A 21,259-nucleotide genomic window follows, 5' to 3' on the forward strand; every position below is an offset into this window, starting at 1 on the left:
CTTGGTGACTCCATGGAGCTTTTTCAAAAATGTATGGAAATGGAAAAGAAGTGGGGTGAAAAAAGTGTTTTGTTGTGAAATATGGTTTCTGTAGGAGGACAAACATGACACAAACCTTCCTAATTGTTAGAAAGTCCACTGTTTAATATGTTTGTGTTTATGCTTCACTGATGAGAGTATTTGGTGAGCGCCGTTTTGTCCTACTAATTTCAGCGGCCCTTGAACTCACCGTTGTGTGGACTGATTCAACAGTTTGTTTACATGTATATTTTTCTCTGACGCTGCCACATAAAGACGTGTTTTATGCCACTCCTTCTTTGTCTCATATCACACTAAACGTTCTATGCTGCGCGTGAATGCACAAAGGTGAGCTTTGTTGATGATATTGACTTGTGTGGAGTGCTAATCAGGCATATTTGGTCACTGCATGACTGCAAGCTAATCGATGCTAACATGCTATTTATGCTAGCTATATGTACATATTGCATCATTATGCCTCATTTGTAGGTATATTTGAGCTCATTTAATTACCTTTACTTATGTCCTCTGTGTACTTAGTTTATTTTTCCATGTTTCATGATACATTATCTGTATGTAATATTGGCTGCATTTCAGATAGTTATTTGTGCGCCATGTTGTTCCAGACCACAGCAAACATTACCTAGCTTGCCAAAGATTGTAATAATTCTATTAGAAGAAGACAGCCTGCCATTTCCTTTAACTTGGACACACACATCTATACCTTTGGCCATTAAAAGCCAGTCATTTCCAGGAGTTATCTCACCCTCTGAGTAGCCTCTGATTTGCTAATGATTTCTAATGTTGTAAAAATGTGTAGAATAAATATTACATTTCAAAATTTCTGTCAACGAAGATATGCTTCAGCCTGCGACACATAGTCATTTTGATAGTAGGCTATTTTAGCTAATATAGACACTTAACGTCATGTGTTGTCTTCATCATAAGGCTTTTCATTTTTTGCGGCTCCAGACAGATGAGTTTTTTGTATTTTTGGTCCAATGTTATGGGTTGCCGGCCCCTGCCTTAACCTTACTGGAGAACTGGAACACCACATGCTCGACACACAAAACCAAGGCAGAAGAGTGAAGACAAGGTTTAAGGGGGAGCATCGGGATTCAGTTTTAACCTGCATCTTTGTCTGAAGGTACAACCCTGACTAAGATGGCCATGCCACTGCAGCGCTCCAGGACCGTCTTATTGACTATGGCCTTCTCTTTCCTGCCTTGCATCACTTCCTCCCTCAACCTGGAGGACCCAAATGTCTGCAGCCACTGGGAGAGGTTTGTTTACTGACCGTACAGTTCAATGGTTCAACTTCAAATTATAGGTTTATTCAACATTTACAGGCAGCGTTTGAAATAACTGCCCTGCACCATAGCCAGGGTTATTCCTTGCCTGCTCAAAACATTATGAATTGTTATTCGCTCTACGAATCTGTACAGTGACTAGGGATATAAAACAATTAGGTAGAGTTTAGACATGTACACATGTCGGCTACACTCAACTTCACATCAATCGCACTGCACCCACACACACACACAAAGGGATTCTAAACCTCATAATATGTCTGATCCCTTGTCTTCTTCTCTTCCTGTGGTTTCAGATATTCAGTGACAGTGCAGGAGTCGTATGCCCATCCTTTTGACCAGATTTATTACACCAGCTGCACAGACATCCTCAACTGGTTCAAGTGTACCAGACACAGGTGGGGACCGTGGCGACTGCATTAATATTTGCAATTCAGCATGTTTATTCTTATACCAAAGCCTTCTACCCACAGTTGCTGCTAAGATTTTGTCTTAGGGATATTACAAATACCAATCCCACTATACTGCTGACTATTTACTTAAAGTAATAAAACATTTTTTTACATTTTGCCCATCATCCACTATTTTTATGTGAGACAAGAATACTCATTTTCTGTGTGTTCTAACTGCCAGAGGAATGCGGCCAACAATGTAGATAATTGGGATTCACCTACTCCGATTATAAAGACTATAAAACTCCCAAAAACTTTTTATATACATGCTGTAAGTGCGTATGCAATGTAGCGTATTTTCCGTACCATAGGGCTTACCGGATTATAAAGCGCACTGCCGATGAATGGTCTACTTTCGATCTTTTTTCATATATAAGGCGCACCGGATTATAGGGCGCATTAAAGGAGTCATATTAATTTTTTTTTTTTTCTAATTTGAAAACACTTCCTTGTGGTCTACATAACATGTAATTGTGGTTCTTTCGTCAAAATGTTGCATGGATTATGTTTTACAGATCATCTTCAAGCCGCTTTCTGACAGTCGCTTCCGGATGCGCCGCTTTGTGTCTTATTTACGTGGCTCACCTTCGGCAGCGTCTTCTCCCCGTCATCTTTGTTGTAGCGGTGTAGCGTGCAAGGACGAGATGGGAAGAAGTGTCAAAAGATGGAGCTGACTGTTTTAATGACATTAAGACTTTACTTAAATCAATAACGGAGCAGCATCTCCTCATCCGGAAACAACAACAAGGCCAGAAATGTGTCCCGTGTAAAAACGTCCGACTGGAACTCTCTAATAACTAAAGTTCCTTGGGTGAATAATGTAAACTCACTACACCGGTATGTTTTAGCACTTTTATGTCGAGTTTACTGACAGATATAAGTAACAACTTTACACTACTTTTTATTAGAAATGGCAACAGCAGAGGATGAATGTCCCATAAAGAAAAGATAGACAAAAAGAAGAAGCTTAGCGACTACGGTGTCGACACGGACTACAAAGGTGGACGCACGCAATTTTTCAAGATTTATGCAGATCCCAAAATACAGATCAGCAGGTACCAGAAGGTAAGAAAAGTTGCTTTTGCATAATATTGCGAAACAAAACGCCAGATATGTCTTACCTTATACACACACCATAATAATACTTGTATGTTTAATGCGCCGACAATCCATCAAGCGGAGCGGCTTCATAGCTTACCAAAGTCGTACTAAAACATTTTGACAGATTTTTGAGCGCCGTGTGTAATGTTCTATATTTTCAATGGAACATATAAAATGTTGGTGTTGTTTACTTGAATCATATTGCCATCGTATTGCAGTCTACACGTATCTCTTATGTTTGACTGCCATCGACTGGTCACACTTATCATTACACCATGTACCAAATAAAATTGCTTCGAAGTCGGTAAGCAAAACCAGAATCTTTCCGTATATTAGGCGCACCGGGTTATAAGGCGCACCGTCGAGTTTTTAGAAAAAAAAATAATTTGAAGTGCGCCTTATAGTCCGGAAAATACGGTAGTAACAGGCACATTCATGATAACATGTAATATTTAGTATTTTGGCCATTTTAAGCATTAACGCAACTTTTTTCCTTGGCATATTGATTTTCACAGAGCGCATAGCAACAACAACTACCACAAATCATTGCACGATTTGTGAGCGCCAATGGCGACTAACTATTTTGGAACAAGTGATGATTCAGAACCTTACATTTTTGAGCCTGAATATTTAGAGGATGAGGTTTAGACGTTTTAGAAGCTGGGTGCTAAGCAGATCCAGCTACGATGAAACACTAAACAATCAAGTATTTAACAAGAAATAGTTTGAAGATGTTCGCCTCTCATCTGGGCAGGCTTCCTCAGTTAATGCTCATTGACTTTGATTGGTCATATCTAGTCCGATAGACTAAACCTGGCAAAGTTAAGAACTGATGAAGCCTGCTGGGCTGAGAGGTTAAACGTCTTTTAAGACAAACTAAACAGTCCAGTTTCAATCGATTGAATACCCTGAGAATACAATGACCTGAATGAATGAGGACAGCCTTCGACAAGAAAAAGACTTAGAAATTCAGTAAATAGGAGGATAATTAAACAGTGACTTACTATTTCAGCGCTCACCGGGAAGCCGACTGGTGGGATGGTTGTATCTTTTTAAGACGAGACGTGCTCTCAGTTTAGCTGGTAAATCCAACATAATTCGCAATCTTTAGATACAAAATGCTGGGAGAAAATAAGCATCTTGCTGTATCTTTCTAGCGATATTGTTGAGTTGAGAGCTGATTCAGTCGGTCCGCTGGTCATGTGCAGAATTTCTAAGTTTCAGACATTTAAAGCTTAAAAGCGATTTAGCAGCAACTTTAGTAGCTAGCATACCTCTCGGCAGAAAATCAGTTCCTCAGTGTTAGCTCTGACAATAACAATGTCACAGCATGGGAATGGAACGTTGTTGACAGTTTGTTACGTTTTTTTAAGAGTGCCTTATAGGCTGAATAGTAGAATTGTTAGCCAACTCATGTTTGCAGTTTTTAATATCCAGAATGTACAGAAAAGTTATATTTTTCCCCATGTATTCTTGTTTTACATTAGGATTGGGAATGATGTGCAAAATTAATACAAGTTCAGTTTTCATTTAAACAACTGCAAAGCAATGCAATTGTTGAAGTGGAGGTGTCCTAGTTTAAAAAAAAGTGATATTTTCAGTTGTGTAGAAAGAATATTAACCTTTCTTTGTCTCATTGTCATGACTTCTTGTCTTGTACGTGTGAAGAGTGAGCTACAGGACAGCCTATCGCAGAGGAGAAAAAACCATGTACCGCAGAAAATCCCAATGCTGTCCAGGATTCTTTGAAAATGGAGAGATCTGTGCTCGTAAGTCTCTGACAAAACATTCGGTTGCAATGAAGTTGAAGTTGAATCAAGTCACATTGAATACACATGGTTAGTATTCCCGCTTCTAATTTTAAAGGAGCCATATGTAAGAATCTGGCCAGAAATGGTACTGGAACTTTGGTCAAAATGCTGTAGTCCCCTCACCCTCTCCCTGAATGGGGTTGCCAGATACGCTGCCGAATCCAGCTCGATCGACTGGGCTACTCCAAGGAATTTCAAACTTCCACTGCCTCCTACTAGGAGTTGAGATACAGCTGAATAGAAAAGCGTTTTTTCAATAACAAATCTCTAACCAACACATTTTACACAGAAATTAGGCTATTTTTAGGAAGAACTACATCATGCCTGTGTAAAATATCCCAACAAATGGCAATCAAATGGTTATTGTCAGTACTATCAGAAAACAAAGACTAAAACAAACTACAACCAGCGCTAGCAATGGTTATACTGGTGAAAATAATTAGAGCATGCTTAGAAGCCTAACGTACGCCCAAAACTAAAGAGGAGATATTTTACCAAGGTATGCCTACAGGCTACTGTTTCAAACATTTCAGATTGCCATATAACTTGGTACATGTAGTCCACAATATGCAAACACGAACGAGGAATTATTTTATCATGTGATTTGGCTGTCTCCATACGTTTCACATTGTCATGATGACAGCCGTGCTAATGTTGGAACCCATTTCCTCAGCGTATCAGCATATTGACAACGAAATAGGCCCTGACACTACCCATATCCACATAGGTTTTATTTGTCGAAAATATATTTTACCCTGTCAGTTTCATTACACATCGACATACAGGCTAACGGGAATACATTTCCCTTGTTAGCCTATATGTCGATGTGTCATTGACCGGGCGAGCATGCTAAGCATTCATTGCATGAACATACTAACTTTGTATTTGACATACGAAAAGTCTATTTCCATTTATTACAGGCAGTGAGGAAACGTAAATGCCTTACTTACCTATCAAGGAGGAAATTAGCAAGTTTGGCGTCAGATGAAAAAATATTCTCCGCCTTCAATCGTCTTCAACCTTTAAAGGCATCACTAATGGACTTTCTAAATGGTCAAACGGTGGAGGGCGGGACATCGAAGTGAAAACAATAACAAGATTTTGGGACTGTAAATCTAATTTTGAAATGAGCATCTCCCGGCTGAACTACTGTTATCAGTTATAGAGGTATTAGAAAAGAACATGTTTTATTAATGCCTTCTGACATATCAGGGCCATTAAATGATGACTTGACAAGCAATTCTACAATACATATGGCCTTTAATTATCATGAAACCGGGATTGAGTACCACACTTTGATAAACTTACGGACAGGTGATCCTGCTCATTTCCTGGAGAAGCTGGCGCGTTAATCACTAGCTATCCTAAATGCTAACATTAATAAAAAAGACATTTACATTTCCCCCATTAAGAAACGACGTAGCTCAATTTAAACTTGTATAAACACATTGCTGTCTGAGCAATTAATAATAATATTTAATTGTTCACATTGAACCTTACCATGAATTGATTAACGTGGACCCTGACTTAAAGGGGAACATTATCACAATTTCAGAAGGGTTAAAACCATTAAAAATCAGTTCCCAGTGGCTTATTTTATTTTTCGAAGTTTTTTTCAAAATGTTACCCATCACGCAATATCCCTAAAAAAAGCTTCAAAGTGCCTGATTTTAACCATCGTTATATACACCCGTCCATTTTCCTGTGACGTCACATAATGATGCCAACTCAAACAAACATGGCGCATAGAACAGCAAGCTATAGCGACATTAGCTCAGATTCAGACTCGGATTTCAGCGGCTTAAGCGATTCAACAGATTACGAATGTATTGAAACGGATGGTTGTAGTGTGGAGGCAGGTAGCGAAAATGAAATTGAAGAAGAAACTGAAGCTATTGAGCCATATCGGTTTGAACCGTATGCAAGCGAAACCGACGAAAACGACACGACAGCCAGCGACACGGGAGAAAGCGAGGACGAATTCGGCGATCGCCTTCTAACCAACGATTGGTATGTGTTTGTTTGGTATTAAAGGAAACTAACAACTATGAACTAGGTTTACAGCATATGAAATACATTTGGCAACAACATGCACTTTGAGAGTGCAGACAGCCCAATTTTCATCAATTAATATATTCTGTAGACATACCCTCATCCGCGCTCTTTTCCTGAAAGCTGATCTGTCCAGTTTTGGAGTTGATGTCAGCAGGCCAGGGAAGCTAGGGTCGATATTCTTCTCTTGATCATCTTCGGTGGCATAAGGGACGGTGTGAGCCAAGACATCCAGGGGGTTTAGCTCGCTCGTCTGCGGGAACAAACTGCCGCCATTGCTTGCCGTGCTACTGAGGTCCTTTGTCCCTGAATTGCTCACACACTCCGGCAGATTCAATGGGGGTCTGGCGGCAGATTTCTTTGACTTTATCGTTGGAAATGCATCTGCTTTGAGTGTCGCAGGATATCCACACATTCTTGCCATCTCTGTCGTAGCATAGCTTTCGTCGGTAAAGTGTGCGGAACAAACGTCCAATTTCTTGCCACTTTCGCATCTTTGGGCCACTGGTGCAACTTGAATCCGTCCCTGTTCGTGTTGTTACACCCTCCGACAACACACCGACGAGGCATGATGTCTCCAAGGTACGGAAAACAGTCGAAAAAACGGAAAATAACAGAGCTGATTTGACTCGGTGTTTGTAATGTGTTTGAGAAAATGGCGGATTGCTTCCCGTCACGTTGTGACGTCATCGCTCCGAGAGCGAATAATAGAAAGGCGTTTAATTCGCCAAAATTCACCCATTTAGAGTTCGGAAATTGGTTAAAAAAAAAAGAAGGTATTTTTTCTGCAACATCAAGGTATATATTGACGCTTACATAGGTCTGGTGATAATGTTCCCCTTTAAACAAGTTGAAAAACTTATTCGGGTGTTACCATTTAGTGGTCAATTGTACGGAATATGTACTGTACTGTGCAATCTACTAATAAAGGTGTCAATCAATCAATCAATCAAACAGGCTGTACTCTCTTAGAACAGAGTGATCAACAGGGAGTGAAGTCGCATGACAGCACATTAACAGCCGTTTTGCCTTTATCATTGGGAAACATTCCTAAAACATTTTCAAATCAAAACAGAAGAAGATACACACATTTAAACACTCAAATAACAATAATATGGCTCTTAAGAAGCCAGAGGAATAAATAGTTTCTTCTGCCAAATAAGTATAGTTTGTCTGTTGTTTATCTATTAAAGGTGCCATATGTAAGAATTTCATGTCAAGTCATCATTAAATGGCCCTGCTATGTCAAAAGGCATTAATAAATCATGTTATTTTCGAATATCTTTATAACTGATAACGGTAGTTTAGCTAATATATGCTCATTTCAAAATTAGATTTACAGCCCCAAAATCTTGTTATTGTTGTCATTTTGATGCCCCACGCTCCACCTATTGACCAAATAGAAAGTCCGTGAATGTGTCACATCCAGGTTGCTAGTTACACACCGCCATCTTTGTTGAGCTACTGCCACTGGTAAAGTTACTAAACATGTCAGACCTTAGTAAATCTAAAAGGCCTCGTTACGATTCTCAACTTATTCATGACAATGCCAGGAACAAAACAAGAATCCGTAACAAGGATGCCTTTGAAAGATGGAGACGATTGAAGGTGGAGAAGATTTTTTCATCTGACGCCAAACTTGCTAATTTCCTCCTTGATAGGTAAGTAAGGCATTTATGTTTTCTTATTACTTGTAATAAATGGAAGTGGACATTTCGTATGTAAACTATATTGTCCAATGCAGTCTATGATCTTGTCTAACAAAGCTAGTATGTTCGTGCAACCAATGCTTAGCATGCTAGCCCGGTCAATGGCACATCGACATATCGGCTAACGGGGGAAATATATGCCCGTTAGTCTATATGTCGATGTGTCATCCAACTGACAGGGCAAAATGTATTTTCGACAAATAAAACCTATGTGGATATGGGTAGTGTCAGTGCCTATTTTGTTCTCAACATGCTGATATGCTGAGGAAATGCATTCCAACATTAGCACGGCTAATTGCAGTTTCTGGTACTGTATGTGCATCAGGCACATATGGGGTGGTATTTGCTTGGTACAATATGATGCATCACATGTAATGATTTTCTACTTTGAGCATTGACATGGTAGTAGGCTATATGATTTATGCGTAACATGGTTTTTGCGTAACGTGGGTTGGCTCATAGAATTGCACTCTGCACTGAAAGATGGTGATGTGCGTACATGGAAGAGAATGTAGTGCGTCAAGTTGGATGCAACATGGAGTTATGCTGAACGAAATGCGGCGGCCATTTTACTACTGGCCTTGGCTTCCCATCAAAGTAGGTCTTTGCGATAAATATATTATTATATATTATTATATATAATTATTTCGATGGTGGTCCACGCGGTCAAAGTAGACATTTTAGCAGGGTAATGCCAACAATCTGTCAGGTTTGTCAATGACAGTTTAGTTATGTTTTGGTTTTCCCTGTCTTTATTTCCTGTCAGCGCTCTTATTTTGGTTATTTCCTGCTTTTCTCCCTGAGCGCTGTTTCCCCTCAGCTGTGGCTGATTGGCACCTGGCCACACCTGGTGTCAATCAGCCGGCTGCTATTTAAACCTGCTTTGTCCTCTAGTCATGGCTGGAGTATTGTTGCTAATACTTGTCGATGTCATTGTCATCGCTACCTGTCGTGCTAATACTCGTTGATGTCGTTATTTGCGGTAAGCTGTTCCTGTTGGCTGGTTCCTATAGCTATTTACAGTTTGCTGTCTCCTAGCTCCTTGTTTTGTGTTTTCCTGTTAGCCAGATCCTGTTAACCGTTAGCTATTTCCAGTTTTTCTGTTTTCTGGTTCCTGTTTCCAGTTAGCCTGTTCCTAGTTCCTGGTTTGTGTTTTTTCTTTATTGTGGACATTAAATCATGTTTTCCTGCACCAAGCCTGCCTTCTGTGCATCTTGGGGTTCGTCACCAACACTTTGTGACACAATCTATCCCGACTCCCGACGAAAATATTGCTGCGTAACTTTACCAATACATTTGGCTAATCGACATCAGTAAAATGTGGCATAATTACTTCTTAAACCATCTTGCAAGAAGCATAAACAAGAGAAACCTACAGCGTAGGATTCGTCTATTGCCATTTGAAGTTCCTTGGGAGTACGATTCGGATTCGTATCTGGCAACCTCAGTCATGGAGAGTGGGAGGGCACTACAGAATTTTGACCGTGATTGCAGTGCCATTTCTGGCCACATTTCTACATATAGCTCCTTTTATAAAGTAAACGTAAAGATAAGTTATGATCGAAAAGAGTATCACTAAAACATAAAAGTAAAGCAGTTCAGGTTAAACATGCAGATTTGTTCACTTTGTCCCATTAAGAATGGCAATGACGTTTGGGATAAAATACTTTTTTAAAGGAACTTTGGCCAATGGAGCTCTGTAGCGCCTCCCTGACTTCATGAGCTCAAACTGACGGCACAGAGGATGTGAGTCGTGTGCCCGAATCCTCTGAGCTTTCATCCTCATTATGTCAGTGTGAATGTGTCCCAGAAACTTCTGGAATTGTCCCACAATTTTACCAGCCATATTTACTCTTGTGTGGCGTTTTTACTTACACTTACAAGTCAAGTGACCAAACCAAGCACAGAGATAACATGTATGCACAATGAACAATACAATGTTCCGACAAGACCACTTAATCAACCAAATAGCTGTGAACATTTCTTAAATATAAAATCAGTGGGCCCCATTCAGCAATAAGTTCCTAACTTTTCCTCTTATCTTTTTTCCTAAGTGATTTCCTAAGAGGAGTCCATTCAAATTCATGACGTGTTCTTAAACGACCAAATTGTTCCCACCTGCTGTTCTTAAGTTGCTGAATGCCAAATGGTTAGCGCGTGCGTGTCCATCATAATTTGTATATAAACACGCTCTTATTTCGGCAATATGCATATGTAAACACCCTTAATTCCGTAATTTGCATAGGTAAACACCCTTAATTCCCCATATAAGGGCACAATTCCGGCAGAAAGGCCAAACATCCTGGAATTCTGGGAAATCTGGGAATTTTTGGAATTTGTCAAGGGAAAGCCCGCGATTCCCGAATAGGCTGAACAGTTTGAAGTTGGAACGGTTTGATTCGGATGAAAAATGTGGAAGGTAGAGAGCGCCAAAATCTGGAGGGGAAGAAGTCGAGGAATAATAATAAATAGATGAATTTTGGTGTAGAAAACCATATGTGTCAATATGACGATTCCTTTGTCCTATTCCTGCACGGGTTGTCATAATGCACGCAAGATTTTTACTTATTTTCGCATAGATTATGTTATCTGTAAGAATACCAAGAGGTCTGTTGCAACTCTGAAATTCAGGTTCTCGTACTTGCATGTGTTTTACTTGTGTTAGACTTATTCTGAACATGCATCATGTTTCACCAGCTCATCTCTCGCTTGTATTCTCTCCCTCGCTTTCCAGCTCAATGCTCAGAGAGCTGTGTTCACGGTCGCTGTATGGCCCCCAACACCTGTCAGTGTGAGCCTGGATGGGGGGGCTCCAACTGCTCCAGTGGTAAGTCCTCCAGCTGTTACTGTCTGTGAAGCCACAAGCTTTTGTTTGTGTGAGCTTTTCTGTGAAACTTTCCTCAGGGGGAAAGGGTTAAGTATCTTCTTACTGTGTGTCTCCACAACACAAAGACACATGATGCGATTATAAATGCTGTACTTTTGAATGGTTTAAGTATGCAGACATGAATACAGTATACTTTCCTGGAGAAGTAGCCAAAGTGACGTACTACTTAGTAGTCCCGGTACCAGTATTTCGATACTTTTCGAAACCTTTCGATACTTTTCTATATAAAGGGGACGACAAAAAATTGCATTATTGGCTTTATTTTAACAAAAAAATCTTACGGTACATTAAACATATGTTTCTTATTGCAAGTTTGTCCTTAAATAAAATAGTGAACATATTAGACAACTTGTCTTTTAGTAGTAAGTAAGCAAACAAAGGCTCCTAATTTGTCAGCTGACGTATGCAGTAACATATTGTGTCATTTCTCATCCTATTATTTTGACGAGCTGTAAAAATGAATTATTAATCCACTTGTTCATTTACTGTTAATAGCTGCTTACGTTCTATCTACACTTCTGTTAAAATGTAATAATCACTTCTGTTGTTTGGACACTTTACATTAGTTTGGATGATACCCCAGATTTAAAATATCTATCCGATACCAAGTATTTAGGATCATACAGCGATGAGGTGGCGACTTGTCCAGGGTGTACCCCGCCTTCCGCCCGATTGTAGCTGAGATAGGCTCCAGCGCCCCCCGCGACCCCAAAGGGAATAAGCGGTAGAAAATGGATGGATGGATGGTCATATTCATCATCATCACCATTATCATCATCATTTCTTTTTATTCCTTTCATGAAAATGCATATATACAAGCCACGTACAGTTCACACTTTCATATTTTTTTTGTTTCCTGTACATTTCCATGATCAGAAAGGAGCAGATATAATAATAATATTCTTATATTTATCCGCCCCCCTTTTCTAACACAGATTATTTTAGATGACTTAATCACTGTTCCCTCTACCAACACCCGAACTCCAACATACTTTTTAATTTTCGTTTAAGCATTTTCACAATGACACATCCAATCAAAATCAAAAGTCAGTTTGATATAATGCTAGTTGTGTAACAACGGGGTCGCATGGTGATGCGGATGTTGTTCTCCCAGGGATGCAGACGGCTTCGGACACAGCTTGCAGGTAGGAAAATGATTTATTTAAGATATAAATCATATGGGGAACAAACAAAAACGTGCTCATAGCACGGAAGGCAAAAAAACAAAGGGACTAGCGTGGGAGCTAGCAAGCAAAAATAGCATAGCGTGAAAGCTAGCAGGAATCAAAATAGTCGTCATCTGTTGCATACAGCAAATTAGGAAGCCAGACCGAGTGAGGCCAGGGCAAAGACTAAATAGCCCTCTGATTAGTGCCCGGACAACAGGTGAGCGTCTCGAACACTAACCAGAGGCAGCTGAGCACAATCTGCAGTCATGGCAACAGAAACAAACAAAATCAAGGTGCTGAAAACACACACAACTTGAAAACATAAACAAACTATGATCCGGGCAGCGGATCATAACAAGTTGTCTCTTTTTGTAACTCTTTTTAAATTCCAAAATATTCTTGCAACTTTTTAAGTCTTTAGAGAATTCCATGCTTTCACACCAGTAACAGACAAGCACATTTGTTTCAAGTTTGTTCGCCATCTTGGATGTTTAAAGTCATACGGCCTTCTGAGGTTCTCATCTTCAGAATAACTTATATTCAAAGTCTTCATGTGTCCAGGGACATATTTCCCGAGATTATAAACATAATAAGATTTTTTTTTTTAAAGAAAAATGATTTTGTGACGATAAAAAATATCGATGTAATCATAGTAGTATCAACGAGATACGCTATTGTACTTGGTATCATTACAGTGGATGTCAGGTATACATCCACCCATGGCATTTGTTTACCGGTGACGCCGGTGTGCTGTTGTATCCTTCTACGGTGTGTAGTGAAGCATGTTTATCTATTCCACATACTGCAGGGATGATACTTGTAAGAAACTCACTTTATTCGTTGCCACGGAGGCGAATATTAGTGATTTAGAAATAGCTAAAACACTGCCGACTGCGGGTGACTGTTCACTGCTAGCTAGCTAGCCATGTCTTAAAGCACCTCTTCCTGAGGGCGTTTCAGTGTTATAGCTTCACCTTTATCGTCAATTTTTAGCTCCAAAATGCGTCCGTTATCCCTTTTCTCTCTACACACTGTGTCTGCTTGTAAGTACTCCGTAATTGTGCGCTGCCGAACATGCTCCTCTGCTTGTAAAACCAGCAATGTCATGACCTGACGACGCGCCGTCATGTACTTTTCAAACAGAGTATAGTACAGTTTTTGATTCATTAGTACCGCGATACTATACTAGCACCGGTCTTCCGTACAACCTTAGTACTTAGGATACAAGAAACAAACTGAAATGTTAATAGCAGCGACTTCAGTGTTAATGAGAGTTCGTTGTATTCCAACATTTCAGATTAAAGTTGAAAGGAACTAATCCATGGCATTGAAGAGGGTTGCATATGACTTCACATCCGTTTTTCTTCGCGATGGTCAAGCAGCTTGAGCGTAGCATTAAAACAAGTGAGAGTGAGTGTAGAGTTTGAGCAGTAAATGTTGTATTGCTTTTCTGCTCTTGGATACGTTTTACAATCGTTCAAATATGGAGATAGGAAAGAGCTCTACCATAAATCTACCGTAAATCTCTACCACATATGGAGATATCTGTGGAGGAAAACAACACAAACGGTGCAAATTCCAAACGGGCCGTTTGGAGACAAGATTATTTTATAAATATCTCCGCCATGCCTCTATGGTTGATTTCAAATTTTCAGGACCTATGCAGATTCCAAACACACAAAAACAGTCCCAGTTTACTTGCTGTATAGTAAGACAAGCCGCTTGTCCCTCTCAGGGTTGTGGGGGGCTGGAACCTTCGTGGGAGGCTGGAGCCTATATACCATATATATATATATACAGTATATATACAGTGTACTGTATGTATGTATATATATATATATATATATATATATATATATATATATATATATATATATACGTTAGATCAGGAAAAAACACGAAGGCTATTTCATCCCTACAAGCCTGTTTCGCAGGTTTCCCTGCTCTTCAGGGGAGTATTATTCCGCTCTACCCCGGTATTGAGCACTGTATAACGGATAAACCACAGTAACCTTGACTATATATACATATATACATCCATCCATCCATCCATTTGCTACCGCTTGTCCCATTTGGGGTCGCGGGGGGTGCTGGAGCCTATCCCAACTGCACACGGGCGGAAGGCGGGGTATATAAATAAATAAATATATATATATATATATATATATATATGTATATATATATCCATCCATCCATCCATTTTCTACCGCTTATTCCCTTCGGGGTCGCGGGGGGCGCTGGAGCCTATCTCAGCTACAATCGGGCGGAAGGCGGGGTACACCCTGGACAAGTCGTATATATATATATATATATATAAACTAAACTTGTAATAAAATACATGCACACTTGACTTGATAGCGCTTCCAAAGCTGATTTTTTTAAGCACGAGCACGTGGTTTCTCTTAAGTGAGCAAAATAGAGAGATCCCTGGTCCGAGCCAAAAACAAGATTTACCCCTGCATCAACTATGTTTTATATGTGCGTGTGTGTGTGTGTGTGTGTGTGTGTGTGTGTGTGTGTGTGTGTGTGTGTGTGTGTGTGTGTGTGTGTGTGTATATATATATATATATATATATATATATATATTAGGGCTGCAACAACTAATCGATTAACTCGATTCAAATTGATAATAAAAAATAGTTGGCGATTAATTTAGTCATCGATTCGTTGGATCTATGCTATGCACATGCGCAGAGGCAATTTTGAATTTTAATTTATTTTTTTATTTTTTTTATAAACCTTTATTTATAAACAGCAACATTTACAAACAGCTGAGAAACAATAATCAGAATAAGTATGATGCCAGTATGCTGTTTTTTTTTCAATTAAATACTAGAAAGGATAGAAATGTAGTTTGTCTCTTTTATCTGATTATTAATTGATTAATCGAAGTAATAATCGACAGATTAATCGATTATCAACTTAGTTGTTAGTTGCAGCCCTAATATATATATATATATATATATATATATATATATATATATATATATATATATATATATATATATATATATATCATTTCATTTTTTTCTCATTGTGTTTTTTGCTGTTTTCCCAACTTTTGCCGGTGTTTTTTGTGTTTTTTTTGTAATGTATTTAGGGCCAATGACAATCGAGTCACGGGCCACAGATGTCCTCTGTGCCGCACTTTGTGCATCCCAGCTGTAGAAGCTAACTGTTTATGGCTACAATAGTCTTAGTACTGCATTTGTTCATCCTATGTCATATGGGGACGAGTCTTACGTCATCGCAATGTTTTATCATATATTACTGCCTTTGCACATGTCAGTGTTTAGTTTTGTATTCACAATAAATCAACACAAAGTCCCTACCTTGGAACAACGTTCACAGACTAGTCTAGTGTTAGGCTTGTTAGTTTACCGCCGCAGGCGTGCGATGATGGTCATGGACTCGTGGTTGAGGGAAGCGTTGTTTGATGTGGGATGCTAGAAAATGTCCGATGTGTTGCAACAATCAGTCTTAATACATTGATGCAGTGCGATGATTTTTGAGACTGTCATGCAACGCGCGTTTGCATGTAGTATCGCACAATATTTTCGCATAGGGTCCCAAAGATTGAGTGATAGATGGCGATCGAGGGGTAGGCGACCTCTGCTCTACAGTGTACTGCAAGGTATTCTGCTTTAAATGAGCTTGACAAGGAGGTATTAAAAAGCGACATATAGTCGACGTATAATGTTGGTTAACGTCTGCGCTGTGAAGAATTTTGACTTTTTTTAAAAATATTTGTTCTTATAAAATTAATAACAGAATATTTGATCCTACCCTTTACAGCTAAAGGGGACCAATGGTGGGTTTAATCTATATTTAAACACTTCCTTGTGGTCCAGATGATATGTATTGGCTATGCTTTGGTGAACATTTTGCTACATAAGTCCACAGTCACTTTTATAACCAGTATTTTGAGTCTGTCTGCAAGATTTTCTTTTAGGAGGCGTTTTTAGATTGCAAATGAAACCACGCGCCTCCTTCTCCAAAGGTATCCTATTTTATCTTTTAAAAATGTACACTGTTTATATATCTTCAAGTTGTCACTGCTATTTTGTTCCAGACACTTCCGATTCTTCATGAACACTATATTCACAGTTTATCAAATCAAATCAAATCAACTTTATTTATAAAGCACATTACCTAACACATGAAACGTGACAAATTGGGGGGAGACACCAGATTTTTTTTAATCCAATTTTTAATCAACAAAGAGTTTTTTGCGGAGGAATAAATAGTGGAATCATCAGCGTTTAGAACACAGGTGTCAAACTCAAGGCCTGGCGGCCAGATCTGGCCCACGACATAATTTTATATTTGAATAAAGAATATTTTCTTATTAAATATATGTTCTTTTCAGTTTGACATTCAAAATATACATGAACTGCATGCTTATCTTTATATACATATATTTTGTAATGTAATATCTAATAATGCAGCAAAATGTTATCATATTTAAAAAAAAAAAAAAAAAATAAGTACTTGAATATCAGCTTGACTTATGATTTCAAAGAATGTTATCAAATTGTGCACTGTAAAAATGACAATAGACTTTACGGTAAAATTCTGGCAACTGAGCTGCCAGTTGTTGTTTTTTTTACTGAAAAAAAAACAATTTTGGTACTGTTTTCGTTTACAGTAATACACTATAAAATCAACAACTCTAGATTTTACTGTAAAAGAGTGGTACTGATTTTCCGTTCCATTTATAGTAATATTCCGTAAAAAAAACACTGCAACTTTTTTTACGATAAAATTCTGGCAACTTAGCGAGTTTTTTTTACACTAAAATGTATTTTGTTTTTTTTAAGCGAATGTAAAAATAATAAAATGCTATATCATGAGCCGAATCCTTATACTTTTTTTTTGAGAGCAGACAAAACTGCGATGTGGCCCTCAATGAAAACAAGTTTGATACCCCTGGTTTAGAACAATGGTGGAATTCACTAAAACAAAAGGCAAATAATTTGTGAAAAGAGTAAATAAAAGTGACCCAAGGCAATTCCCTTGCAGCACGCCACATCAAAGGGTTTGTACATTTGTACAGTTTGTACAATTCCCTATTGGTAAGATAGCTATTATTCCAATCCGAAGCAGATATGGTCATTTTCCGTAAGCTTTAAGATTTATTACTTGAAAAACATAATTTATTAAAGTTAGATTCTATTTTATTTATTTTTTTTAATTATGAGGGGGGCCCCTGGAAACTGTTCTCTACTTTAAAAAGGTCCGTGGTCCCACAAAGTTAGAGAACCTCTGACCCAGATGATGGTCACAGCTGGACTTAGTCTGCATTTAATCTCAATGTACTCTTCTTAGATACTTGAATTTCTTCAAAGCACTCCATTAACTGATTTTCAGGTCAGCGGGTTCCAACAATATGTCTGAGGGTCAATTTAGGGAGCGACAACAGGAAACGGGGGTAGATGGGTTCCAAGGGGAGCATAAATAAAAGCAGAAAATCGTGTGGCCTGAAATGTCCTGGGGCGATAGAGCTTGTGACACTGGACACAGAATAGCAATAAATGCCTTAAATTCAGATCGTGGAACTAAGAAACATTACACATCCTGTAAATCATAAAGAAAATAGTTTTTGTAAGGTTTTGTGTATTGCTTTGTTGTAAAGATTGACATATATCAGTCCCTCCAAGATGTTGCAAACTTTTTTTGTGAGTCTTGCTACCTAAAATGCCTTAATTCGTGGCAGTTTTTTCAGAAAGTTGTGGCAAAAGTTAGAATGTTTTAAGGGCCTATTTTTTGGTCTCTAATATTGAGTGAACTAGTGATTTTATGGATATGTTATCAAAGTTTTAAGTTGTAACTTTAACCTCAAAAAGCAAATAATTAAAAAAAACAAATATTGTATTGATATTTTACTCGTTTTATACAACACTAGTGTTGTCCCGATACCAATATTTTGGTACCGGTACTGGTACCAAAATTATTTAGATACTTTTCGGTACTTTTAGGTACTTTTCTAAATAAAGGGGACCACAAAAAATGGCATTATCTGCTTATTTTAACAAAAAATCTTAAGGTACATTAAACATATGTTTATTATTGCAAGTTTGTCCTTAAATAAGATAGTGAACATACAAGACAGCTTGTGTCACGACGTGGACAATGGTGTGGTTTGTTTTCCCGGAATGCAAAGGAATTGTATCGGCCATGGCGTGAAGGTAAAGACATCTTTAATTTTACTCAAAAAAGGAACAAACAAAAAGCGCACACAAGGCGGAGATACAAACTTAGCGTATAAACATAAACTAGCACAAAGGCAGAACTATGGACATAAAACCAAGAAAACACCTACTGTGACGTGAAAAACGCGCATGGAACAATGGCATGGAATGAAAGCATGAGTAACAGGGGTAACATGGGTAACATGGGTACTGTCGCCAGGACGACCAACAGAAAATGACAAGCTTAAATAGTCATGTGGTGATTGAAAACAGGTGCATGAGTCCAACAGAAACAGGTGAAAACTAATGGGTCGGCATGGTAACTGAAACAATGGAGCGTAAACAGAAACTAAAAAGAGTCCAAAAACCAAACAGAACATAGCCAAACAAAACATGATCAAAAGACATGACAGCTTGTCATTTAGTAGTAAGTAAACAAACAAAGACTCCTAATTTAGCTGCTGACGTATGCAGTAACATATTGTGTTATTTATCATTCTATTATTTTGTCAACATTATTAAGGACAAGTGTTAGAAAATGAATTATTAATCTACTTGTTAATATCTGCTTACTTTCTCTTTTAACATGCTCTGTCTACACTTCTGTTAAAATGTAATAATCATTTATTCTTCTGTTGTTTGAAACATTACATTAGTTTTGGATGATACCACAAATTTGGGCATCAATCCGATACCAAGTAGTTACAGATCATACATTGGTCATATTCAAAGTCCTCATGTGTCCAGGGACATATTTCCTGAGTTTATAAACATAATATACATTTGAAAAGTTGTTGTGATGCCAAAAAATATCGATGTAACCATAGTAGTATCGACTAGATACGCTACTGTACTTGATATCATTACAGTGGATCTTAGGTGTGGATCCACCAATGGCGTTTGTTTACATTGTGACGCCGGTGAGCTACGGTGTGTAGTGAAGAATGTTTAGCTATTCCTCGTCCTGCAGGGATGATACTTCTAAGAAACGTACTTTTTTTGTCGTCATGGAGGCGAGGATTAGTGATTTAGAAGTAGCTAAAACACTGCAGACTGGGGCTGGACTTTAGCCGCTAGCTAGCTAACCATATCTTAAAGCACCCTTTCCAGTGGGCGTTTCAGTGTTATAACTTCACCTTTATCTTTCGTTTTTAAGCCAAAATGCGTCCGTTCTCCCTTTTCTGTCTACACACTGTGTCTGCTTGTAAGTACTCCGTGAATGTGCGCTGCCGAACATGCTCCTCTGCTCGTAAAATCAGCAATGTCACGATGTGACGACACGCCGTCATGCCCGGGAACTGGTACTTTTCAGAGGCGGTATAGTACCGAATATAATTCATTAGTATCGCGGTACTACACTACATTACATTACCGTACAACTCTATACAACACTGAATTAAAAGTAGACACTAGATGGCAGGAAAATAACATACTTTAAGCCTCATTGTCAAATTGCTGTACTGTTTTAATCAATTAGAAATAATAATATTAATAATTATAATTACAGAAAGAAACAACACCAAAGGCGTCTGTTTTGTCGTCCACAAGTTGCAGAAATTCTCCTTGTATATTTTAAAAGTGTTTGTCCATTTTAAACATCCTACCCCTGCACGTTGAGAACACTTGTAACTGTTGAGAGTAATCTATAGCGCAAATTTTTGTTGGCGCATGAGAGTTGATCACACTTCATCTCTGTCATGTAAATGCTGCTTCTTCGCTGAGTCACCACTGCAAAAGAAAATATGTTCTTAATTGTCTTACCCAAGATAAATGAATGTATAAAAAATTTATAAATACATGTAAACTAGGACGTGAGGACAGTGCTGGGTTGCTAGTTGTTTGTATACTACAAAACCCAAAACCAGTAAAGTTGGCACGTTGTGTAATTCGTAAATAAAAACAGAATACAATGATTTGCAAATCCTTTTCAACTTATTTTCAATTGAATAGACTGCAAAGACAAGATATGTAATGTTCGAACTGAGAAACTTCTTTTTTTTTTGTGCAAATAATCATTAACTTAGAATTTAATGGCAGCAATACATTGCAAAAAAGTTGACACAGGGGAATTTTTACCATGTGTTACATGGCCTTTCCTTTTAACAACACTCAGTAAACGTTTGGGAATTGAGGAGACCAATTTTTGAAGCTTTTCAGGTGGAGTTCTTTCCCATTCTTGCTTGATGTACAGCTTAAGTTGTTCAACAGTCCGGGCACTGTTGTGGTATTTTAAGCTTCATAAGCTTCACACATTTTCAATGGGAGACAGGTCTGGACTACAGGCAGGCCAGTTTAGTACTTGCACTCTTACTACGAAGCCACGCTGTTGTAACAAGTGGCTTGGCATTATCTTGCTGGAATAAGCAGGGGCGTCCATGACAACGTTGCTTGGATGGCAACATATGTTGCTCCAAAACCTGTATGAACCTTTCAGCATTAATGGTGCCTTCACAGATGTGTAAGTTACCCATGTCTTGGGCACTAATACATCCCCATACCATCACAGATGCTGGCTTTTGAACTTTGCGCCTATAACAATCCGGATGGTTCTTTTCCTCT

At 38.5% G+C, this 21,259-nt stretch overlaps 1 protein-coding gene across 1 annotated transcript in view; it reads left to right on the forward strand.

Moving 5' to 3' along the window:
• Nucleotides 1–240: 240 nt before the first annotated feature.
• Nucleotides 241–21,259, forward strand: part of megf10 (multiple EGF-like-domains 10) — a 122,677-nt gene continuing 101,658 nt past the window's right edge. Inside the window, exons 1-5 of the mRNA XM_061980720.2 lie at nt 241–366; nt 1,166–1,301; nt 1,625–1,726; nt 4,550–4,650; nt 11,188–11,280. Of these exons, the coding sequence (XP_061836704.2) occupies nt 357–366; nt 1,166–1,301; nt 1,625–1,726; nt 4,550–4,650; nt 11,188–11,280 (442 nt within the window). The 5' untranslated portion in view covers nt 241–356. The remainder of the gene's footprint in view (nt 367–1,165; nt 1,302–1,624; nt 1,727–4,549; nt 4,651–11,187; nt 11,281–21,259) is intronic.

This window comes from Nerophis lumbriciformis, linkage group LG20 (assembly GCF_033978685.3).
Source record: "Nerophis lumbriciformis linkage group LG20, RoL_Nlum_v2.1, whole genome shotgun sequence".
In the NCBI taxonomy this organism is placed as follows: domain Eukaryota; kingdom Metazoa; phylum Chordata; class Actinopteri; order Syngnathiformes; family Syngnathidae; genus Nerophis; species Nerophis lumbriciformis.